Source organism: Barbatula barbatula (genome assembly GCF_947034865.1).
Source record: "Barbatula barbatula genome assembly, chromosome: 8".
NCBI classification, from domain to species: domain Eukaryota; kingdom Metazoa; phylum Chordata; class Actinopteri; order Cypriniformes; family Nemacheilidae; genus Barbatula; species Barbatula barbatula.
The window spans coordinates 12,101,534-12,127,898 of NC_136771.1; the positions used below are offsets into that span (position 1 = coordinate 12,101,534).

At 39.6% G+C, this 26,365-nt stretch overlaps 1 protein-coding gene across 1 annotated transcript; it reads left to right on the forward strand.

The window, feature by feature from the left end:
* Nucleotides 1–3,359: 3,359 nt before the first annotated feature.
* frem3 (Fras1 related extracellular matrix 3) lies at nucleotides 3,360–26,080 on the forward strand (the record flags this gene model as incomplete). Its single annotated transcript, XM_079463453.1, has 24 exons — nucleotides 3,360–8,394; nucleotides 8,514–8,603; nucleotides 14,138–14,284; nucleotides 14,720–14,950; nucleotides 15,133–15,258; nucleotides 15,621–15,872; nucleotides 17,718–17,867; nucleotides 17,977–18,186; nucleotides 18,301–18,498; nucleotides 18,591–18,755; nucleotides 18,854–19,036; nucleotides 19,254–19,384; nucleotides 19,781–19,939; nucleotides 20,036–20,339; nucleotides 20,525–20,656; nucleotides 20,769–21,100; nucleotides 21,431–21,623; nucleotides 21,821–21,925; nucleotides 22,567–22,694; nucleotides 22,808–22,942; nucleotides 23,192–23,318; nucleotides 23,485–23,672; nucleotides 23,852–23,998; nucleotides 24,098–26,080. The coding sequence occupies 24 exons, from the start codon at nucleotides 3,360–3,362 to the stop codon at nucleotides 24,623–24,625; spliced, it is 9,396 nt and encodes a 3,131-aa protein (XP_079319579.1). The 3' UTR covers nucleotides 24,626–26,080.
* Nucleotides 26,081–26,365: the final 285 nt, after the last annotated feature.

The window sequence follows — 26,365 nt, forward strand, 5'->3', positions numbered from 1 at the left end:
AGCTCACCCTGTGCATGATCCTGAGGGGTAAATTATCCCATGATCCTCTATTTATATATTTTTATATTTACTGCAGCGGATGACTGGGATGCTGCAATGTGCGAAAGCAATGTGAAATGTTAGCATCCATTCTGGGAAAGAGTTATTCTAAGACTTAAGGAGCTTCGGCTGATGCTGGCAAAGCCGTGATAACAATTGCCGTGACTTGTTCCACTGAACCTGCCATGAACTCAACCAAACAATGTTTGTATATAATATATTAGAACAAAAGGTTTAATTTGGCATTACAATCTAGGCCACAATTCTATATTTGTTCAGCGGTTCTCAAACTGGGGGGACTAACCAAAGAACTGATGTTCCAGCCTTGTATAATGGATTGTGATGTTGGTTACATTAAAATTCTAAGCTTAATGATATAAGTGTATATTTCGGTGGGGCATAAAGGGATCACACGCAAAAAGGTTTGAGAACCAATGATCTATACTAATGTTAAGCACTGGTATGTAATGTAAGTTCTCTAAGGTTATTGTGACCAATTTGTAAAACATCTCTTTGTATTAAAGCTTGCCTGCTTTGCTTTCCAGTGACAGAATTTATATGCAAGTGCTGATAGAGTAGCATGTGGCTGTCAACATTCTTGACAACATTTCAGTTTCATTGGATACATGTAGAGGCCACATGATTGTATTGACATAGTAGCATGTTGTCTGTTAGTATGTTTGTACTATGAGGTGAGGAGTGCTGGTAGCGGTGTTTGTAATCTATGTATCCTGTGATATGACACTTGGCCACTGCTGTGTGCAGGTGGACGGTTATACAGTATGTCCGATAAGGCTGGGAGATGCTCAAGTGACATGAAGCTACTGGCCATAGGAATGTCAATAATAATTCATGTGACTTTTGTTTCTCTGACCAACAGATTTTCACTTTGAAGTGCTAAAAAAATCAATTTGACAGGTTTAAATGTGTAGCATACAGCCTGATTTCCTTCAATCACTCTGAGACCACTTTTGCAACAAGCTGTGTGACAGTTCTGAGTGCACCATCGGTTATTTTAGCAAACCAACAAAATAGAAACGTGCTCATCAAACACCCATGGCATGCTGGGTATCCAGCGTATGCTAACAGGGGTTTTTCACAAGCGTTGCTAAGTGTAGTGTTGTCCCAATCATGTATCAGAATAAACAGAGTGCCCTTTTTTTTGGAAAGTGTTATACAAAGGCATCATACAGTTCATTAGCGGAATGATAGTTTTACAATTTGCAGTGTAAATAGTGTGTATACTTAATTCATATGAAGATTTATGACCTTCGTGTACTGGTTTACAATGGTTTACAATGTGCTAAAAGGCATCAGTCATATTAAATTAAACAAACTTGTTGGTTTTTAACTTCCTACAGTATCCATCTGCACCTTGTTGTATGTGTAAACTGTTCTCATCATATGCATAGATTAGATTTGAATTAAAATATATTATTGTACATGATATTAATTCTTTCCAAAATGCACTAATTAAATAACTAATGTTGACTTTAATTCACTTTATCCTTTCAGTTGTATGTAATGAGGAAACAGTCAGTTATTTGTGAAAATGATGACCAAAACTAAATGTTATTGGTAATTTAATCGGATATGTGAGCCATATACTGTATCCGTTGGAAACACTGCTCCATAAATGGAAAGAGGGTATTTATATCTAGATGTGACCACAGGGTTTCCATACACAGTATGTATTCTCAAGTATCTACCCTGATTCTCACTTCAGCTTGCGAAGTCATGCGAAGCGGATGTTGTAAAAGAACAACATTAAAATGAAACATTCCAACCCCCCCCCTTTAAAAAAAATCTGGAAATCAAAATAATAAAATAATAACGATAAACCAATACATATGATAAATACAGTAATCTTGAATAATTGATTAATGCATATATTGCTGATTAAGATCATGTGTGACGTTAAGGGATAAACTCTAAATACTCCTGACAGCCATCTGGGATTTCCATCCTTATCTGCTGAACATATTTTAAATCTCATCCCCGGTGACTGCAATCGCAAAATATATATTTGGACTCTCTAGAAATAAAACTATATGGGAGGATTTTTTAAGACAGGCAGCCGGACATGAACCTTAGGATCATTTTAAATCAACTCAAACTATGCTGATGGTTGACAAATATAGTGACATGGGGAATGTGACTAAATATCTTTCAACAACTAAGCACTGCACATAATTTATGCCTGTTTAATTAAAAACAAACTAATATCGAGGAATGAGGACCAGCAACCATTGTTTGTATCATTTTACGTTACAAAGGGTCCTCGGGTGCTCTCTGTCCACCTGTTTAACCAACTGGAATGAAATTGTGTTGCTTGACCTTTCAACAGCCCCATGAATTGACCCCCCAAGTTACAAGAACATGAACAGACAGTAACTTTAGACAGTTAAAAAGACTTTGTTAGAAAATACTCAAACACTGATAACAATAAACTGAAAAGGAACTATTACATTTAAATTTACATCTAGGCATTTGGCAGACGCATTATCCTATACATTTAAGGTATCTGCAATCCCCTGGGATCAAATTCACAACCTTGCGTTGTTAACGCAATGCTCTTACCACTGAGCTTTAATACAATACAAAAAATGCCAAATTGCAACATCCAGGTGACAGATTTCAGAAGTATTTTGTCTCTGCCACTCCAACAGAAGGCGCTGTCGCTACTCTTCAGAAATATTTACAGATTTCATTATTTTTTTTAAATAATATTATTCATTTTCATAACTTAATTGTTATATGAATAAACAGTGAAAATGTTATATTCTATTAATCAATTCTAATAATAAAGCTCATGGGCAATAATAATTTCTTGACAGATCATCACGCATCACAAATTAATGTTAAGTTCAGAATTTTATCAGAATGTGATTCATTAAATATTTTCCTTCTATTGTACTAGTTTCAATTTGAGGTTTTAAGAAAATATATCTAGATGGGTTTGCTGGCTATGATCCTAATTCGAATGCTTTCTCACTGAGGCACTGCCTTTGGTGGGTTAGAAGGTAGAAAAGGGCAGGGCTATAGAGAATGCATTGCTTTTGGGGGGATGTCTAATGTGCTGCCTTAAATTAGCCATGGGAGAGGCTGGACCGTGGGTGGAGCTTTGCACTGTCACTATCTCTCTTGTTGAGTATTACCTGCAGAGCTTCAGTCGGTCGGCTGCACTTGTGCCGTGTGTGTGAGGACAGAAAAAGAAGGAAACAGCAGTAAGGAAAAAAACTCAGACATCCTAAAATTTACCTGGACACTGCAGTGCATCTACTTTTGCCTTTTCTTTAAAAAGTGCAGTGCAACTAGCTATGGATATGGCTGGTTGTCTGCAAAGAGGGAGGATGAGTACAACAAGAGCACTTGTGAAGTGCCTCTTTGTATTGCTTTCCTTAGGATGTTATCTCTCTACAACCAATGCAGATCCTTTCGACGCAGCTTTTCGTCATAGGCACCGATCTGGACCTATTGCTGAAACAATTTTGGTAGCCAACAACGGGATTAGAGTTCCCTTTGGACGCTCTGTGTATCTGGACCCTGTCAATGACCTTGTTACTGAAGTGCATGCAGGAGACCGCTGTCATATTACAGTCTTGGATAATGACCCACTTGCACAGAGACCTGGAATCCTAACACCCAAGAAGTTCCCCTGTGCTTTTGGAGCAGAAGAGGTAAAATACACTCACTTTGGTTCCCGGAGCCCTAGCAAGGATCACATAAAACTGCAGTTGAGGTATGACACCCACACAGACACTGTGGTGGTTCCTTTTGTTCTCGAAGTAGAAGTGGTATTTCAGCAACTGGAGATTCTCACCCGTAACATGCCTCTGGTTGTGGACAAGCTCAATGGGCTAAGTAACCCGATTGACAAAAAAACCTTAGAGTTCGCTTTTGAAGATGGTGTCACTACATGCAAGGTGACCATGCTAGTTGGCACGGGCAAGCTTCCCAGGTATGGCACTCTAACTGATAACTCAGTTAATGGACAGATGATTAATTGTGATGATTTTCTCAAGAAGGGAATTCAGTATAAACATACTGCCACAACCAATTCTCCCAACAGAGATTACATTCCAATGCTTGTGGAAGTACAAGACAATGATGGTAATACAATTCAACAAGAGCATTTTCAGATTATGGTTAGAATCAAAGAGGGTACTGAAAATACACCACCAAAGCCTAGCTTTATATCTATGATGATGATGGAGATTGACCAATTTGTGATGACAGCCATTACTTCAGATATGCTAGCAGCTGAGGATGTTGAATCGAAATCCGATCGATTAATTTTTAACATAACATCTCCTCTCGGCTATCAGCAGGGCTATATTATCAGCACAGATGATCAAAACCAGCCAATCACCTCTTTTTATCAGAGAGACATAAAAGACCTGAAAATAGCCTATAAGCCTCCCTCTGAGGACTCAGATGTAGAAAGAATTTTCCAGATTGAATTTGAAATTGTTGACACTGATGGAGCTGTGTCTGATCTTTTTGCTTTTATGATTGTTGTAAAACCAATGAACACTTTAGCCCCAGTGGTGACCAAAAATACAGGGCAGCTGCTTTTTGAGGGACAATCGAGATCTCTATCCAGCTCACAAAATTTAGAGATCAGTGATGAGGACAATCTTGATGATGTGAAGATTACTGTGGTTGATGGCCTAAAACATGGAGAGCTGACAGTGTTAGGGTCTCAAAGAAAGTTTTTCACACCTGCTGATCTGGATGCTGGAGTTGTTGTATACCAGCACGATGGAAGTGATACATACAGTGACAACATTATATTCAGAATGACAGATGGCAGTAATGAAGTCGAGTTTTTGTTTCCCATTACCATCGCCCCCACCGATGACGAACCCCCTATAATAAATGCCAATACAGGTATTGCACTTTTTAAAAATGAAGTGATGCAGATATCCCCATTCATCCTGAGTGCAACTGACATTGACTCTGAAGACTCAACCATTAAATTTATATTAGAAGAGCCTTATTCACAGATTGGGGAGCTGCTCATCAAGCAGGCGGAGCCTCCGCAAGACCCATCTGCATGGAAATTCAGCTCAACAGATGAGATGTTTGAACAGGTGGTGACAGAATGGTTTCAGCAAGATATTCTAGATGGAAAGCTGTTTTATCGTCACAAAGGACCTCACAGTACAACCACTGTGATTGACCTGTTTGTCTTCAGAGTACAGGATGACAACGACCCACCAAATCAGTCAGGAGAACACACATTCACCATTAAAATCCATCCAGTGGATGACATGCCTCCAGAACTTTACCCTGGCACCACACTACACATGACAGTCAAAGAATACGAGCTGACATTTTTTATGAAGAAATCTCTACGTTACACAGATCTGGACTGCGATGACAGGGACCTTAAGTACACCATCATCAAACCTCCAACTGACATAGATGAAAACAATCCAATTCCTCTTGGTGCCATTGTGTTGACTGACAGTCCTGACATTATCATCAGTGAGTTTACACAAGCTCAGGTCAACCACCATAAAGTGGCATACAAACCCCCAGACCAAGAGCTTGGTATTACTCCCAAAATGCTCCAGTTTACGTTCAGTGTGGAGGACACTGCTAGCAATTCTGTTGATGGAGTTTTTACCATAATTTTACAGCCCGTTGACAACAAACCCCCTGTAATTACCAACACTGGTTTCACTGTCCAGGAGCAAAATACGTTTATAATAACCAGAAATGAACTAAATGCCTCTGACCAGGACACAGAGGATGAAAATATTGTATTCACAGTGACCCAGATTCCGAGATTTGGACAGCTGCAGTATTTGGGAATTGACATGTCTAATGGAGAGACTTTTGTGTTGGAGGACATTGAAATCAGTCGACTGGCCTACATTCACAGTGGTGAAGAGTCTCTCAGTGATGTCATTAAACTGGACATAAGCGATGGCTTCCATGAGTTGCCCATTGTCATAAAAATCAGCATCAAGCCTGTCGATGACGAAACCCCAACCATTATATTACCTTCTGGTTTGTTTGGAGCTTCCATTGATGTACTTGAGAATGGTGCAACAGAAATCACCAGCAATGTCATTCAGGGTCGTGATGAAGACACAGATGACCTCATGCTCACTTTCATAGTAGATGAGCGTCCCAGATTGGGTGAAATAATGGTAAGGGGAGCTCCAGCTGAGCGCTTCACCCAGCAAGATATAATCAACGGCGTGGTGGTCTACGTTCACACAAGCGGAGAAATTGGCCCTATAAAAGAGCATGATTCTTTCAACCTCACCATATCTGACATGTCTGACGAATGGGTTGTCGGTGGCAACAAAATCCAAGGCGTTCGTGTCCATGTCACCATCCTACCTATGGACAGCATGCCACCTGTAGTTAGTGTAGGTGGCCAGTTTGTAGTAGTAGAGGGTGAAAAGAATGTTATCACATTGGAGCACATTCAAGCTGAGGATATTGACACTGATAATGATGATATTCTGTGCACTATTATTGTTCAGCCCACATCTGGTTATGTTGAGAACATTTCACCAGCTCCAGGGTCTGAAAAATCCAGAGCAGGCACTGCCATCACTGCTTTTACAGTCAAAGATGTTGGTCTTAGTCACATCTATTATGTTCAAAGCATTCACAAGGGTGTGGAGCCGGTTGAGGACAGGTTCACTTTCCGCTGCTCAGATGGTATTAACTTTTCAGAGAGGCACTTTTTTCCCATTGTCATCATCCCAGCCAACGATGAGAAGCCAGAGATATTCATCCGTGAGTTTGTTGTGATGGAGGGAATGAGCTTGGTGATTGACACTCCTATTTTAAATGCTGCAGACGCTGACATCCCAGGTGATGAATTATCTTTTGAGATCATTGAAAATCCCAAACATGGAAAAATAGTCCAGCAGTTAAGTACTGGCACAGTTCCAGTAGTGACATTTTCCTTAATACAGATCAAGGAGGCATCTAATATTGTTTATGAGCATGATGACTCTGAAACCAAGGAAGACCGTTTTAAAATTAGACTCACTGATGGAAAGCATACTGTTGAGGAGAAGGTCATCATAATGGTTATTCCTGTTGATGATGAAACCCCAAGAATGGCAATCAATGATGGTCTTGAAGTAGAAATAGGAGAAACCAAAGTCATAAGCAACAAAGTCCTGAAGGCCACAGATTTGGATTCAGAGGATAAAGAGCTTACTTACATCATCCGCTATGGCCCCGGTCAAGGCTATCTCCAGCGAATCACCAAACATGGAGTTGTCACTGGCAATATTAGCATTGGAATGAATTTCACTCAAGATGAACTCGATAAACACCTAATTCAGTATGCTCACACAGGCCAGGAAGGTATCCGTGACCTACTAAAGTTTGACGTAACAGATCGTATTAATCCGCTCATTGATCGCTACTTCTACATTAATATTGGCAGCATCGATATGGTATTCCCTGATGTTATTAACAAGGGTGTGACCCTCAAAGAGGGAGGTAAGGTCACCTTAACCACAGACCTTCTCAGCACAACTGACATCAACAGTCCAGATGAATATCTAAGTTTCAGCATCACACGTGCTCCCAGCAGGGGTCATCTGGAATGTACTGATCTCCCAGGTGTGCCCATCTCCACCTTCACTCAGCTGCAGCTTGCTGGCAACAAAGTTTACTACATCCACACATCTGACGATGAAGTGAAGATGGACAGCTTTGAGTTTGAGGTGACCGATGGCTACAATCCTGTGTTCCGCACCTTTCGTGTATCCATTACTGATGTCGACAACAAGAAGCCAGTCATAACGATAAACAAACTGGTAGTGGGCGAAGGAGAAAGCAAGTTGATCACACCCTTTGAACTGACAGTGGAGGATCGGGATACACCAGACAACCTGTTAAGATTTATAGTGACTCAGGTGCCAGTTCATGGTCAACTTCTGTTTAACGGAACTCAAGTCATTACAACATTCACCAAGCAGGACCTAAATGAGAATCTTATTACTTACAATCATGATGCTACAGAGACAAATGAAGACAGTTTCTCCTTCACAGTAACTGATGGAACTCATACTGACTTTTATGTTTTCCCCAATACTGTATATGAAACTCGTAAGCCTCAGACGATGACCATTTATATTAACACAATGGACAATGGAGTGCCTCAAATTGTTATTAACAAAGCAGCACCCACTCTCAGAGTTCTTCATACTGGGCACCTTGGATTTTTCATTACCAGTAAGGTTCTAAAGGCTGAAGACAGAGACAGTCCAAACAAAGTGCTCAAGTACATTGTGACCAAAACCCCTCTCCATGGCTTTATTATGAATGCTGCATTGGGCAATGACAGCATCAACTCCTTTTCGCAGGGTAAGTGGTAAATGTAAATGTTGTCCTCAAAAGATGACCTATCATCATGTAAAAACTAACCTCTTAAAGTATTAATCTCCATCTTCTTATGAATTTGCTTCTAATTTTCTCTTCATTAGCTGATATTGATGATATGAAGATTTGTTACGTGCTTCTGGACGGGTCCAACGCCACAAGTGACATTTTCTACTTTGCAGTGGAAGACAGTGGTAAGAATGTCTCTTCCTTGCCCCTCTCATTAACTGAAAGTCTCATGTGTCATTAAAGCTGGTGTTGGAATGCCAAAGCTTTCAGTTTCTCCTTTAAATCAATTGTGCTGCAGGCACATGTTAATAAGAAGATTCTCCTTTGTCAAAAGTACTGAAGTAAATAGAACTTGTTAGCTATTTAAGTTGCCAAAAACCTAGCCTCAAAGCGAAGGTTTAGACCCTGGCGAAAATCTACAGAACTTCTTTAGAAAATGTATATTACGAAAATAAGTGTCTGATAAAAAATACTTTATATAACAATTACATAAAAAATGCTTTAGATCCTGTTTTTCTAATAAAATAATTTAACTTTGGTTTTTACAACTCATCGCCATTTAAATTGTTCTAATATTTGTAATCTAATTATAATTCATTTCTAGGCTTGGTGGTCAGCATATAAAAACACTTAGCTGAATTGTTCAGAATAAGGATCAAGACTTTTCTTGACTGAATTAACTTCCAGTCATTTTAAGACAGTAGGTTAGTTCTCCAAGAATCTTTTTTTATGTAATTGACATATTTGTAGGTGAATATTTCATAAAATCAGCTAACCAGATGTGTAGATATTCCTTGATAAATTTAAAAGAGCAGACATTTACTTGTTAGTAGTTTAACTGATGGCACTTAACTGTGCAGCAAAAGATACACATTGTCAGAGGCTGGGATGGTAGACACAAGCAAGGATGGTAGACACAATACAGGGAAACTACAGGGTTACAGACAGAGCACAACAGAGCGGGCATGGTTGCCCAAGTCTACTATAGTTGTGTTGTAGAATTGACCTTATGGTTATTGCCCTTACCAGTAGAGTTATTCACCAGCTAAAGTATAACACTTTCAGGTTATCTCTCATCCAATCAGATTTGAGGACTGGAACTGACTGGTGTATTAAATTACAAGTACAAAAGTCTATATTCATTCAAAAGTTGTGATACAGAATTGTACCTTCCATTTTTGTAATTATTTATAAATTTCAAAGGTCTACAAAGTACAAGCACAGGTAACATAAGCGTTCTTCATCAGGAACAGAGGTTATATGCACAGTTAAGTAATCATTAATTAGATGGTGGAATGCATTCCCTTTAAGATTTGTGGCACCAGCCACACTGACCCTGTCAGTGCAGACAGGGATGTGTGTTTCAGGGAGTAGAGATCTGCTGACAGATCTGCTTTCAAAGTTTCCTTTATGCCTGACTGTAACCCAAAGCCATCACAAGATATGCCGAATACTCAGGGGCTTCCCTTTTCCTAGTTGTTCTTTCAAGATGTAGAAGATGGAGTAGAGCATGCTGCTTGGTCTAGATTTTCAATAAATAATTCACAAGTTCAAAAGTATAAATACGTATTCATGAACAGTCAGCTTAAACTTAAACCTCTGGATTTGCAAACAAAGAAATGAAATGTAGAAAGCAATAAATGGACATAAATGGACAACTTGCCTCAGTTTAGCAGTTTCTTTGTCATCTTAGATGTCGGCACCTAATCATAAACACCCAGCAGAAGATTTACTGCTGTCTGTTGCCAGCGGTTTCTCCGACCACACTAAACACTGGAGCCACCTTTCTATTCCCCGTCTCTCAGATTTATGGGATTTTGTGAGAGTGTTAGAGGATATGTTGTATGGTTCCTAGGTTATTCTTATCGCTCACAGATGGCAAAGTTCTTCCTGTGCCCTGTGATCTGAGCTTTTAGGTAGCCCTGTGGTGCCTCTCCCTAGGAGTACTTTCTCTTGATCTCTCACTGCCTGCAATAGACAACATAAGCGACTGGTGTCAAAAAGGATGCGGCTGGTCTGCCGTGCCATAATTCATCACCCTGCAGTTTGGGGATCAGATCCCTGGCTACCGTGATGTCACGTGGACAAGTACAGTACCTACCAGTGTCCAGTTGTCAAATATCCTCATTGTGGAATGCCAGGAATTACATGAGGCGCCTAACATAGATTTTCAAGCTTGGTGCATGTGAGAAGCCATTATTAGATGCAGAGGAAATGGCCAATGGTCAAGTTGCATTGATGTGGCCCATGTTTAAATGTGAATTCTTATTACCTCTCGGGAAGTGAGTAGCATGCTCTTTAATGCCGGGGATACTTATCATAGATATGAGATTCCTGATGAATTTAAACTGAAAAATGATATATAATATAGATAGAAAAATGATATATAGTTGGCTAGTTTAGTCTTGCAATACACCTCTGGCAGTGAGTGTTGATATCCTCTCAGCAATCCCTCCCATGCCTCAGGCTCTTAACATACAGTTTATGGGTTGACCTGTGGTGCTGAGGTGAAGATCTGTAGTATCATCTAGGACATTGTGTTGTGTAAAATGGAACATCCTTACCTGTAGGAGAAAAGTTGTTTTGAAAAGTTGTTTTGAAATTACAACATACAGTAATTTCAATTAAAAATGTTTTTTTATTATTTTTGGTAGTGAACAGGTCCAACACAACCTCATGGCAAAATCGTGGGAAAGTCAGGAATACATTATATTCAAGAGTCTTAGTTTTTATTCCTTCTCGCTATCCCTTTTTTACTCATTTTGGCATTATCAAAGGCTTGGCTGACCTGACTAAGTAGGAATGTGACCATTACTTAGCCCTGCATTCTTTCTATGCGTTACTGCAGTCATAAATACCTTCAGAGCTTCAGACATCCCCTGTGATACCTGAACCCATTAGCACAACTCAATGATGCACTACTGGTCTTTACTGACCCCCTTCCTTGAAAAAACATATAAAATAAAATACTTAAGAGCAACAACGATATCCCTATTTCTCATGAATAACATTTAATTGAGAAAGACATTCGTATAAATGAATTAGTGAGAAAACACACTCATGACAAAACATCGCACTTGAGTGCAGAAAGAAGCCAAAAGAAACCATGTCAGTGGGTTTGGGCCACCCAGACTGTGCCTGCTGTCTGCCTCAGTTGTTGGTCCCAAGCACAGATAAAAGCCGACAAAGGGGAGAACAAGGGAGGGTATGAGTGCGGGGAATGAGGATACAGCTGTCAGTCCCCTCTCTTGGTCTCTGAAAACCACTAAGAAATGGTGTGAGAAAAGGGGGAAAAGTGCACAGTCAAACGACTGAGGTGGCCTTCACGGTAACTCCTAAAAGCACCTGCCTTCCAAACATAGCAATAAAACCATTTGGTGAAATGGCCCATGGTTAGTCTCGACTCTGATGACTCTGTTGGTTATCTTAGTGATGATCTCTTTATATGCAACGTGACATTAAAACTCACTGGGTTATAATGTGTATTAGAACAGTGACTAATACAACAGAAGAATTAGGGTTGTATCAAAGCTCACCAATACACAATACTGGGCTCACAATACGATCAGGATGATCGTTTTGAACAAAATGTCCAAAATGTAATTCGAATGAATTCTTCCAATTCCAGTCACACTGAACATAATAAAACTGACTACATATACTGTTTAATTATCCTACTGTAAGTAAATTCACCAAAAGTGAATAGGCCTGTCACTAGAAAGTAAAAATGAACTTTAACAAAACTAAAATTAAGAAAGACCTTAAGAAAGCTAAATTTGTATTAAAGTAGTAAAAGCACAAAATAACAAACAAAACGTTGTATGTTTCAGAAGGTCACATATTAGCAGCTTGGCCAATGGGACAATAAAGACATCATAAATATATAAAAATAGAAATATTATTATCATAATCACATCATTGTTACACCCCTACCTGTATATACACTACGAGCTGTTTCTCATGGAACACTGTCTTTGTTGCAAATGGAACTATTTTCCATGATCTTACAAAGTGCACTTCGCCGGGCCCACCTGAACGCTTGATGCTTAACTGAAAGGGAGCTTTCTGTCTGCATGTTGTACGTTTCATAATCCTCTGATAAAGCCTCACTAAGCTCAATATCAGCTCATACTCAACCTGGGCAGTGTGCCTGAGAAAACTGTCTCCTGATGAAAAGACACTTGGCTGAGTTTCTCTAGCCTATAGCTTCCACTCAGTATTTGACATGCTTTCTTCACAGTGTGAACACTGTAAGGTGTTTAACCTTTAACCTTTGTAAGGTGTAAAAAACAACAACATCTTTTCAATACTTCTAAAATTTGCTCAGCTAGTGGTGGTGAAACTGGCCTAAAAGTGTGCCTGAGATTTTCACAATATGCCCACTCTTGTGAAAGCTTTTAACAAGGAATAAAACATCAAATGTATCGTCTATTAACTAGTGTACACGATTAACAACCCTTCAGCAATCCAAGGCAATGAATAAATGGTAAATGAGTTATATAGAGGGGTAAAGAAGACTGGTTGCTACGGATTCATCCATTAATGTTGTACATCTTTCACAATATAACTGCATATTTAAACTAAACTTAAACTGTGGCAGCTCCTTAATCTGAAATGTAGTGCATTAAAGGAGGGTTGATATGTTATTTCATGCATGCTGACTTCTTTACATGGTTAAACGTGCTGGCTTTGCATGCTTAACATGGAGAACTTCAAATTGTAAAAAAAAACGAGTTGGACGTATGAAGTAGTATTTCTGTGTTTTGTTGGTAATCGTGTAAGTGCATAATTTGAACAACTCAAACTTATAGTGAATCAACAGTTATGCAGGGATAATGCGATCATGTATTGTGTGCTCATGCTTTAGTTCCACCCACTGCACGCCTCCAGGAGCTTGACTTTTTTCGGAAAAATATCGTACAGCTGTATCTATCTTTTATAAATATGATAAAGGTACTAAAGATAAATATGGGATTGCTAGAAACTGTGTTACCTCCACTTTAATATTCTTTTTAAGGTTTAGAAATTGCTCAAAAGGATAATGCACGTTGTGATATTATTACATTTATATTTAATCGGCATGAGATTTCTGTGACATTTTTTTGCGCCCATCTCAGATCAACAGCTCACAATGTGCCTGGCCAGATAACCTACCCTTGACCACTATAAGGCTTTAAAGTCTTTGGCATCTGTCATCACAGCGAGGTATCAAGGCCTCTGAAATTCTTCACTTCCCTTTAGATGTCATTAGCTTTAGACCTTTATTCAAAGAAAAAGAGAATATCTCATGTGTCCAGGGATTTTGTGGACCATTTTCTCTCAAGGGATAATGAGAGTCACGGGGTAGCAAGGATTATGGAAGGATGGGTTTGAAGATCTTTTCAAAGTCTTTATAGTTCTTCATACTGCTTCAGATTTAGAATTTTATTTCTGTATTATGTTTCAATAATTAAGACTGGAAAATATGGCATTTGCTTGTAAATCTGGCAACAGATTTTATAGGTGTAATCACATAAATAGGGGTGTGTTGAGTTGGGTTGAAAAAAAAACTAAATCTCAGTTGTCACTCATTTGGTCCCATTTTTTACTATTCTGAGGTGAAAAAATATGAAGGAAGAAAATATGAATATATTAGCTGGAATATATACTGAATCATGTTTCACAATGGTGTCAAATTTAGACCGTTTTCCAATTCATTGTGCTTTCACTATTTGAAAAGGTGGTAACAAGTTGAAACCACAACCGTTTCGCCTAAATTGGGCTTGGATATCTCTGGAGAGGGAATACTACATAGTGGATGAGGATGCTAGGTTTCTGGAGGTCACCGTCAAACGTCGGGGATACTTGGGAGAGACATCATTTGTCAGTAAGTATTTTCCAAGGTTTGACAAAGGGAGGTTACACCTAAACGTGTTCAGCAATCTTTTTATGTAAAGAAAGAGAAAAGTTTGATCAGTTTAATTTGCCTTGAAGTAACAAAAAAGTGTTTCTCTTTTTCTCTAAAATCAAGATATCAGATATCAATTGTAATTTGGGTGTCCAGAGGAAGTTTATTTGCAGCTGTACAAGTAACTACCTCCTAGTTTGGTATTTCACAGGCCTTTAACTGTGACTGGCACGGTGTTAAATTATACCATAGCCTTTTCACTGCTGACTTTTAGTAGTCAGCAGACATCTTTAGACACTATAAAGAAAAGCGCTCACAGCTAGACCTATTCTTTCTAAAACCACACCACATATTTTTCACACAATTTCAGTTCATTTTTAAAGTTGGTCTTTAAGCATTTGTTTTATTTAAAAGGCATTGCCACCAAGGATGGCACAGCAAAAGTGGACAAAGACTTTCGAGGCAAAGCTCAGAAACAGGTTCAGTTCAACCCCGGTCAAACCACTGCAACCTGGAGGGTCAAGATATTCACTGATCAAGAGTTTGAAACTTCAGAGATGTTCGAAATCCAGCTTTCTGAACCAGTAATGGCTGTTCTCGAGTTTCCTGATATAGCCACTGTGGAGATTGTGGATCCTGGTGATGGTACATATAACGTGATAAATAATTTCCTACTTAATCTTTATGCAACACAGTATTAATTCCATTGTATCAATTACAGTGGCATTTAAAAATACTTGATGCTAATGATGCTTGATGTTGTGTGACCCTTAAAATAGCTTTTGCTCAAATATTATTATAACTTATTTGGATTGATCTTTTTTCAGAGTCTACAGTGTTCATGCCTCAGGCAGAATATCGTATTGAAGAGGATATAGGAGAACTTCTAGTCCCGGTCCACAGATCAGGAGATGTCAGTCAGGAACTCATGGTTATATGTTACACTCAGCAAGGTGAGATCAATAAATCATCTAATAACACACTTGTTTAATGAGAAGATTAATTTGACCAACCTTGCATCTGATGTTGACATCCATAGCTGTAAACCCACAAATACCAACCTGACCTAAATTCCTAACTATTTGACGAGGTGGCCAATTCATATGTAAACCGCAAAAAATACGTACTTGGTTATTATGGGGGGACAATACTGAAGCCCCACCTTTAAAAATCAAGTCATATTAAACATACAAATGAGATCCTATGAATGATTATGAATTAGTGACAAATTACATGCTTACAAATTACTGTGAGATCGTATTGTTCATACACTTTAGTACTTTAAAGTCTCCATGATAGATATATTTCTGTACAGGCAGCGCAACTGGCACCACCCCGAGCACTGTGCTCTCCTATTCTGACTACATCACAAGACCCGAGGACCACACCAGTGTTCTGCGTTTTGACAAGGATGAAAGGGAAAAGCCGTGTCGCATTATAATAATTGATGACTCCCTCTATGAGGAAGAGGAGAGCTTCAACGTGTCACTGAGTATGCCTATGGGCGGCCAAGTAGGAGCCAAGTTCCCCAGTGCCAAAGTTTTGATCTTGGCTGATAGCGAAGATGGTGAGTTGGCTTTCATGCAAACATATATGATCATTATATTGTATACTTTAAAAGTTCATTTTTCATTACAGAAGTTAATCAACTAATTTATATTAATTTATCCTCTAAACAAAATCAAATTAAATGAGTATGCATTTGAAAGATTCCTCAGAAAAAACAAAAAAGTCAAAAATATATTCTGTTATTTAATTTGAATCATAATCTATAGCTGGTCTGTTAGTTTCAAAACCCAGTTTTGTGTGTGTATATATGTTATATATACATATGTACTTTATTACATTTGGGACTAAGCCCACATGCATTTCCCTAATCTATAACCACAATATCCCTTCCCATAACCATAGACTGTAAAATGGTATCCCTTCATCTTCATAAAGACAAAAAAAGCATTTCCCTTTTCTCTGGTTGCGTTTGCATCACACCTGTTCATCCAATGCAGTTATTCATTATATTACCCATACTTTGACAGGTTAGATATCCACATAACAATCCATCCACGTTGGGGTCATGCCACTGTTGTCCTTGACGATGTAGTAACATGATAACCCAAAACAGGTTGAGTGAGTACAATTGAGGCTCTGTGACCTCTGCACCCACCCATAAACCTCTGTGTGGGCAATCAAAGAGCTCTGTGAACATCCTGTCCATGCTGGTTCAAGATTTGTGTGCATTGCTCATTGGGAACTATCCAAACAAAGGTCATAGTTTGCAGTCGGTGAAACTGTGGTTTAATTCAAGAATGTGTCTTTTGAAGCCATGGTCCTTGTATCAAAATAACTTATCATTTTGACCTTGTAATTAGAAATCTAGAACATTTAGTGGTGGTTTCCCAGACTTTAGTCCTAGACTAAAATAAACGTTAGCACTGTCTACTCTAAACAGTTACAACTTACATGCAGTATTTTAAAAAACATCAGTGCCAATGTTTTGTCTAAAAATTAAAAAGTAATGTTTTTTGTAAGGCACGCTTGTAAAAACTACTCAAATGTCTTAATTTATCTAAAGCCTGGTCCTTGCTTATTCTTATCCCTGTCCGGGAAACCACCCCATAGTGGAATAAATGTGACTGTCCAATAGGGACTCCAACCAACATCACCACACTCTTCACAATTTGGAAACAAACCCCTAAACGATATTTATGTGTAAATAATCTATGTACTGTACATGCCTAGGCTTATTAGCAGAGATTCATGCTCATATTGTTACTCAAATCTTGGTAGGTTTGAATAGGCCCAGTAGTATATCTGTGTCTGGTTAGAGGGGGATGGGGAATCTACTGGACAGACTTGTGGTCCGGATGCCAGCAGATCTTTTTGTTGTGTCTGTGACTTGTTTTCTATGGAGGTGTCACAACTCTTTCTCTTTGTACGCCTCCTCTTACTTACGGCCCCTACCCCCACCCTGGAAAGGCTGTTTCCCTCCGTATTCATAAGTCCTGAGCCACATGAAGCTGATATATCTCTCAGACCCCCCAAAACATACACAAAAGTAAACACTCACCCAAAGGCAGCCTGACTGGGGTTTTAGACTCAACTGTCTGGTTTTGACACTCAGACAGGAAGCTGGAAATGATGGTACTTGGTAGGTTGTTTCTTGTCATGGGGGTGATGACAGAGAAACCTCTTCATCTGAAGCACTAATGGCAGAGAACACCTCTGTGTAACTTTAAACACAATCATGAGGAAGGTGACTTTAAATGTTGTTGTAACAGCTGCCACCTCTTTGCGTTTGCCTAATGTATATGAAATATGCTTCCTTCTAAAGTTTAATTTATTGGTAATGAAAGGGTTAAAAAGCTAAAAATAATGTTTGAATGAAAGCTGAATTAACTTTCCTCTGGTACAGAGCCATCTTTCTATTTTGGAGAGACGGAGTACACAGTGGATGAGAGTGACGGTTTTGTGGAGGTAAAAGTGTGGAGGACTGGCACTGACCTTTCAAAGACAGCCACCGTAACCGTCCGGTCTAGGAAGAGTGACCCTGTTTCAGCAGAAGGTAAAGAGAGGAGTAAAAAAAACATTAAAATGTTTTGAGCAAAATTTCAATAATTCAGGTCAATCTTATTTTATAACACCCTTCACCCACCCTATCTCTCGTTTCACAGCGGGTCTAGATTATGTGGGAATCAGCCGTAACTTGGATTTTGCTCCGGGGGTGACCGTACAGACTTTCCGTGTCACAATCTTGGATGACCTGGGTCAACCAGAGCTGGAAGGACCAGAGATGTTTGAGATGGTGCTGCGTATGCCGATGAACGCAGTTCTTGGAGAGCCTAGCAAGACTTTCATTACTATAAATGACAGTGTCACAGACTGTAAGTAATGGAATAAAATATATTAATGACCTTGCAAAAACATTTGTGTACTAGTGTCGATCAAAGTATAAGTGGCACTGGGTAATTATCAATGCTGGGTTTTGTGCCCGGCAGTGCCTAAGGTTCAGTTCAGAGAGGCGGAGTACAAGGTGGATGAGGCTGATGGACAGTTAAAGGCAATGGTGTACCGTAGTGGTGACGTCAGTAAGATGTCCACAGTCCGCTGTTATACTCGCCAGGGATCTGCCCAAGTCATGATGGACTACAATGAGCGACCTAATACTGATGCCTCTATCATAGAGTTCCTACCAGGTCTAACCCACCCTCTGCTCCATTACTCATCTTTTTATCCATTTATGGTCTTATCCATTTATGGTCATACTCACAAATCTAAATGCTTACAGGTGAAATTGAGAAGCCATGTGTAGTTACTTTTGTGGATGACTCCATTCATGAGGAGGATGAGGAGTTCCGCTTAATTTTGGGTACACCAAAGAGCAAATCACCATATGGAGCTTCAGTCGGTGAACAAAAAGAGACTCTGGTCACCCTCACAGACCATAAAGACAGTAAGTATTTTGTCCTATGTCACCTTGAGCAACAAACAAAATCATAAAAACGTAAATGAGCTTCCCTCACAAGAAATGTGTGTTGTTTTGTCTCCCAGAACCCATCATAAGGTTTGCAGAGATCAAATACAGTATTAAAGAGCCACAGGTTCCCGGCGAGATTGCTGTGGTGAAGATCCCTGTCCTGCGTCAGGGTGATACCTCCAAGGTTTCTTTGGTGAGAATTCACACCAAGGACGGCTCTGCAACATCAGGAGAGGACTACAATCCTCTTTCTCAAGGTCAGCACGAGTCCCATAAACTACCAAAGCAGGATCCCATTCCACAGTGTTTAGAGATATTAATTTACCATGATCAGTAAAACTTAACATCATGCACAACAGGAATTAAGATTTGACATTATAACACATTGTGTCACTTTTTGGATGTAAAAACAGTTAAGAGTACTCCAAGCATGGTCCTCTATGTACTTTAGCTTATATGTTTTGTTTCTTTCAGACGTGGAGTTTAAGGAGGGTGAGACAGAGCATGTTGTGGAGATCCAGGTTCTTTATGATGGACAAAGAGAGATTCGTGAGGCTTTCACCGTTCACATGAAGCCTGATGAGTATATGGTGGCTGAGACACAGGTCAGAGACCAGCATCTCTATAAATACCCCCGAGTCGCCGCATCACACACTCGTAGACACTCGCCAACGTCCCTCTCTTGCTAAAATAGCCATGGGGCAGCTGCTTCTGTCAGCGAGTGGCAATCGCTGTCTCCAGTCTCTTTCAGAGGAGTCTGTGTGATGTAAATGGGTCTCAGTGATCACACTGACCTATAAATAGAATTATGCCTTGAACATGTACACTGCCCTCTACAGTCAAAACAGTAGAGCCCTGATTTTTTTTCCCCTTTCTTTCTGCTAATATTCTGATGATATTAGGGGAATAGATGCAACGTTCATATTGAGTTTAATCTTTTTGCTGTACGGATTTCGTTATGTTACGCTTATGGTTGTCTTTTCTTCTTCTACTTTTTATAGATGAACAAGGCTATTGTGTACATTGAAGAGATGAATAGTGTGGCTGATGTCACCTTCCCAGCTGTACCTCAGGTGGTGTCATTACTGCTGTACGATGATACGACTCGGGCTAAGGACAACCCCCACCCTCCGACTGGATATCCTGTTGTGTGTGTGACTGTACGTGACACCAATAATTTCGTCAATTAATTACTATTAATTGTTTGTAGTTTTGTTCTGTTTCTTATTGCCTTGTTTGTGTCCATGTTTCATCAGGCCTGCAACCCCAAATACTTTGACTTTGATAAGACTGGGTCCATTTGCTCAGTAGAGAACATCAATGACACACTGACTCAGTACCGGTGGTTGGTTAGTGCCCCAAGTGGGCCAGATGGGGTTACCAGCCCCATGAGGGAAGTGGACACCAATACCTTCTTCACTAACACTAAGTCTATCGTGCTGGACTCCATCTATTTCCAGGCTGGCTCCCGCGTGCAATGTGCTGCCCGGGCCATAAATGCCAATGGGGACGCAGGGCTAGAGCTCAGCTCCCCCATTGTGGTCATCAGCCGAGAAGAGGGTAATGTTGATGTCGGATAACATAGTTTTGTATTACGTTGAGATTATAACGTAAACATTAGGTTTTATCAAGCACTTCTTGTTTTGTTTCTCTGTGTTTTGAGCTGCCGGGTAGAATTTATTTAAAAGATAGATAATAGTGACTCCCAGAAAAAAAGGTAACATGTTGATGTCTACCAACCACAGGTCTCTGTCAACCTCGTATATCTGGCACAGTTGGCGCTGAACCATTCTCAGCTAAAATTCGGTACACTGGCCCGGATGATCCCGACTATCCTAATCTGATCAAACTCACTGTCACCATGCCCCACATGGATGGTAAGCAACTACCACAATCAAAAACAACACAATAAACATCAATCTAAATGTCAAGAAAAGGCCAGGATATTTTATAAAATAAACTACAGATCACATTCATCTTTTTTCTTAGGCATGCTGCCAGTTATCTCCACGCGTCCGCTGTCCAACTTTGAGCTGACTCTAAGTCCAGATGGGACACGAGTAGGGAATCACCGCTGCTCTAACCTTTTAGATTTCAATGAGATCCAGACAGCACATGGCTTCATTACTGATGGCACCAAGAACCCAGAAATTATTGGCGAGACGGCACCATACCAGTATAGTGTGGCCATGCGTAGCGCCAATTCCCTTCGCTTCTACCGTAACCTCAACCAGGAGGCATGTCTGTGGGAGTTCAGCAGCTACTTTGACATGTCAGAGCTGTTGAATGACTGTGGGGGATCCATTGGCACAGATGGACAGGTGAGGACTTCAGATGCTGGACATTTGGAAACGGAAAGATATGCACAGAGTAAAAGATTTTTCAGATTATTCTAAAATAGTGTCTGAGGGAGTTTGAAACCATATACCCAACATTTATACACGAAGGCAAGTCTTGTTCACCTTCATTGGAACAAAGAGAAGCTTGGACATTCAGCACATTCATGAATAGTTAGTTTCTCGTTCCATAGACATATGGATTGTAAAAGACATTAGGGTGAAAATATGACAGGACTTTCACGTTTGAGTGAGCTATTTCTTTAAAATGATTTATTGTCATTTTTAATGTTGTTTTTGTACCTGTTTCTGTAGGTGTTGAATCTTGTCCAGTCCTATGTAACGTTACGCGTGCCTCTGTTTGTGTCCTATGTCTTCCACTCTCCTGTTGCGGTTGGCGGCTGGCAACATTTTGACCTGCGATCTGAGCTGAGGCTCACCTTTGTGTATGACACTGCCATTTTATGGCAAGATGGTATTGGAAGCCCACCAGAGGCTGAGCTACAAGGTAGTATACAAATGCCGTACTGCAAGTATTGCAAGACCAAAGTTAACAACTGATAGTGCTCACAAAAATACTGAGGAATAGGTGAATACAGTTTAGACAGGTTAAACACAGCTTTCATTAAATGTCAGTCTTTGTCTACAAATACATCTGTGAACATCTCTGACGTTATCCTTATTTGTGCAATCATTTTATTACAGGTGCCATGTATCCTACCAGCATGAGAATCAATGATGAAGGCCGTCTTGTAGTCAACTTTAAGACTGAGGCTCGATTCAGGGGGCAGTTTGTCATGTCTCATCCAGGTAACCCAGAATCCATATACAGGCTCTCCTGTTAGACTATAACAGCATAATTCCCGTAATACTTTTGGTCATCCTCCATGTTACTCAGGATATTTTACTAAAGCAAAAAGAAGCTTATTACTGCCATCTTCTGGCTGTTTTTATGTTGACACTACTGCGATTTTTATTTAAATGTCACTGTAATAATGGAGTAATGGTAATGGGCATTGTGCTCTTTTTCAGCAGCAAGCAAACCTTACGTGTTCTAACATGCTTATTTCGTGGAATTCTTGGCCACCAATCCACGATAATAACATGAATAACAATTTATCTTCGTATTTACCCCATGTGTGTTGAACACACCTTTTTTGGTTCGCGCGCTTGTACCTGGGCATCGGATTGGTCGACAAACTGACATTTTGGCTAAATGATTAATACTGAAAATGTATATTGTATTCTTGGTACAGTTAACTTATATACTTTTGTGTACTATTTATATACTTTTGTGTGTTTTTCGTATTTAAATAATTAGCAAAATAATAATAATAAATGTGTTTTAAGACTGAACAAAGTGTTCTAGGTACACTAGAATGAAATAATGTGCCTCAAGGTGAAAAACTCCTTAATGAATGTCAAAAACATGAATGTGTGTCGACTTTCAGGAACCACTTTGACCTCCATGATAATGTCAGCTGATCACTCTGGACTCACATTCACACTCACTCTGGTCCGAACTGAGCCAACTTACAACCAGCCCATGCAACAGTGGAGCTTTGTTTCTGACTTTGCAGTAAGTTTACTCCGTTTATTTATCTTTCACTATTTAGCATTCAAATGTGTGAAATATAATTTGTAAGATTTTTCATGAAAATTAAAAAAGAAAAAATACTCGATGTCCGTTAGGTAAGGGACTATTCTGGTACCTATACTGTGAAGCTGATTCCGTGCAGTGCTTCACCTAATGGGGAGTTCAGCATTCCTCCGGTATGTCATCCGCGGGAGCCTCTCACTTTCGACATGGACATTCGCTTCCAGCAGGTTGGTTACAGCCCCTTCATCCTTCCACCATCCAATTTATATATTGCTAATTTTATTCAAATAACAACATTAACAAAGTGTGTTTAATTGCTTAAATGTTTATAGATTTGCTTTCTTCTGACTTAATACATTATTTGAATTTTGGAAATCATTTGAAATTTAACAAACAAAATGTAAGAATGTAAGATGGTGACAGGTGTCATTTAGCGTTATGGTGTAAACATCTGATGTTTTTGTGGTATTTCTCAGGTGAGTGATCCTGTAGCGGCAGAGTTCAGCTTGAATACACATATGTTTCTGATGTCAAAGAAGGAGCTGTGGCTGTCTGATGGTTCCATGGGCTTTGGCGAGGGAACGGACACTGCCTTTGTTGAAGGTGCTGATAGTGAAAAAATCTTAACGTAAAAACTGGATTGGTTATAGTGTCACTATTATTTCAGTATAGATGCTGACTGAGTAAAAACTGGATTGGAAATAGTGTCACTTATTTCAGTATAGATGCTCACTATTTAAAACCTAATTCATTTTGGTTTTCTCTCTAGGTTCTAATATCTATGGGCGTGTGATGGTGGACCCAGTGCAGAATTTGGGTGACTCTTTCTCCTGCAGCATAGAGAAGGTGTTCCTCTGTACAGGCACCGATGGCTACGTGCCCAAATACAACCCTACCAATAAAGAGTACGGATGTCTGGCTGATGCTCCATCACTGCTTTACAGACTGAAGATCCTGGTGTGTGATTCTTTGCTCTTTTCATACTGTGTAAACTTACAATCTTACAATTATTTGAAATAAAGGATTGTGTCAAACTTTCACAGATTACAATTGTAGAATGGCTCCATTTTAGGTACAGTAAATCCTCTTTTTATGTTTATCGTCAAGTTGAAAAGATGTTGTTTTTTAAACTTTAGGACAAAGCCCAGCCAGAAACCCAGGCCACTGCCTTTGGAAATGTACCGTTTGATGCTACCCTGGCTTTGGATACCCCTGGAGCTCTTTCCTTAGTCCGACAACCTGGATCTGATGGCTTCACCTGGTCATCGTCTCCTCTTTTCCAGGTCAGTGAGGAGTTTTTCATAATCAAAGCAAAACCCATTGTTCCTTTTGCTTCACCTAAATCAACAGATGTATTCTCACATTCTCTTTTCATTCTTCAGGTCGCTGCTGGCCGTGAATGGTTCATCCACACCATCTACACGGTCCGTTCTAGAGATAATGCCAACCGTGGTAAAAGAAGCCTCGAGTACCACCATGCTTTATCATCCGCCATAGCTGAACCTGGCATACAAAGTCGCAGCCGACGTGCCGTGCCTGACCCAGAGGCTTTGGACATCGGTGCTGAGAATAACAGAGGCACCAACATCCAGCACATTGCTTTGGACCGCTCCAACCGATTGCGGGTGAACCAGCCATGGGGCCGCGAGACCAACCTGGAGCATCCTCTGGTGGAGGGGAGCCTGAGTAAGGAGCCCGGTTCAGATTTCTCTCTTCCCGCCGGTATGTCAACCTTGCTGGGGGTGGCTGGGCTCTTACTGCTGGTGTGTCTGGTGGTATTGCTGGTGGTTCTGGTGATGCGCCGCAAGAGGAAAGAGAAAAAGTATCCACCGTATTCTGCTTCCTCCTGCTCAGCCTACGGCAGAAACACCTCAAACGTGAGGAGCAACGGAGACAGCTCTGAGGTGTAAACAGCCCATTGTTTCCTTAAATCATCCTTGTTCATTCAAACATTCACACATAAACTAAAAGGTGCTTTGCTTCAAAGAAGCATAGCGGATGAAATTGAGGACACATAAATATTCAAGGTGAGGAAACACTAAAAATGACACCACCTCATATGTGGCTTCGGCCAAGTTACAATTACCATCTTAATTCTGAACTGATAAATTGTTCATCAAAAAGGCAACGAAGACATCTTGCCTCGAAAGATCAGTAGTGGCTTTCATATGACCTAGTCAAACCAATGGACTAACAATGCTTGTTAAGCTTCATAGAACGAATATTGTTGTAGTGTGCTCCTATTGGTGGATCTGTGAACCAGAGCTGGCCGCAGTAAACCTGTGCTCGGACAAACAGAGGAAATCTGTGCTTCGCTGAAAATGTAACATTAGCTCCTTTAGTAGATGAATGAATCCATTTCAAAAAAGTTCAAAATAGATTTTTTATTTCAAAGCAAACGTAAACGTTAACTCACTTTGGCATGAATAATATATTGGGCAGCAGTGGCCTCTACAATTCGGCGATTTTAATTTTGTCAGGAGAAATGAGAGTAGTTGTATTTTTTAATAGCAGTCTGTTCTATTTATATGTAACAGTTCTTATGCCCGTGTGGGAGATTCACGAGCAAACGAAAACATGCAGGAACTGGTTTCTTTACACGTGAACTGGTTTCTTTACAAGTTTATGTGATAAATCTATTTTTATATGCCTCATGACATTAACTGCTGTGTACAAGAGCACAGATCCATGTTCCCACATGATTGTATTGCTATGCAAGGGAGCGTCATGTTTATTAATTGAAGTTCGTAAATATTCAGAATGTATTTTTTATACATATTCAGGGCATGTAAAATGTGGTTCAGAACGACACATGAAATTGTGTGTACATAGCTGCCTGTTCATATCTGGTGTCAAAAGGAGAGAGTTTCAACAAAAGGTTTTAGTACACCCTGTTCAAATAGGAATTTGCTACTTTGACTAAGGTGTTTTTTTGACTCCCCTTTTCACAGTTTTAGCATTGTGGCATGCATTCAAATGAAATTGGATTGTATATGTTTTTATTAATACAGCAGTAGGCAGAAAACCAATCATTAAATGTTATTCCATTTCCCAACTTTTATATTTTTTTTCATGTATACTATATTGTGGAAATTGCTGGTTTAATCACCAGCAGATTCAAAGAAACTACTGACCATTATCCTTGTTGCTATATTTATCACATCTTTTAGTACAATGTTGTTGTACTTGTTGTTCAAAACTGCCTCACCTGAAATGCACAAGGTCTCTCATAGCCAACAGATAATGAATGATAGTTTGCCTTTGAATTTTTAGTTTAGTTTTCTTGACGTTGCAAAAAGATACTTCTTTCATCATAAAGTGCCTGTTTAAATGCTTAAAGTATCAAATAAAAGCCTACTTCTCTAACCTGTGATGAGTTTGAATTCAACTTCCAATTCAATAGTTCCTTGGCGCACATGACATGCAACATGTCTCAAACTACAATCTATGTACACTGGAAAATGAGCTATGTTTGTAGTTTATAATCACTGGCAGGAAGAAAAAACTGGGGAATCTTCAACTTCAACAATTTTAGTCTTGCCTTCAACCATATAGGGTGTATCTAAATGAACTTAAAGTGATCCTTCACCCAGAGCTGAAATTGAAAATTATTTAAGTGCAGCTAATGTTGTTAAAAAAGCAAATACCAC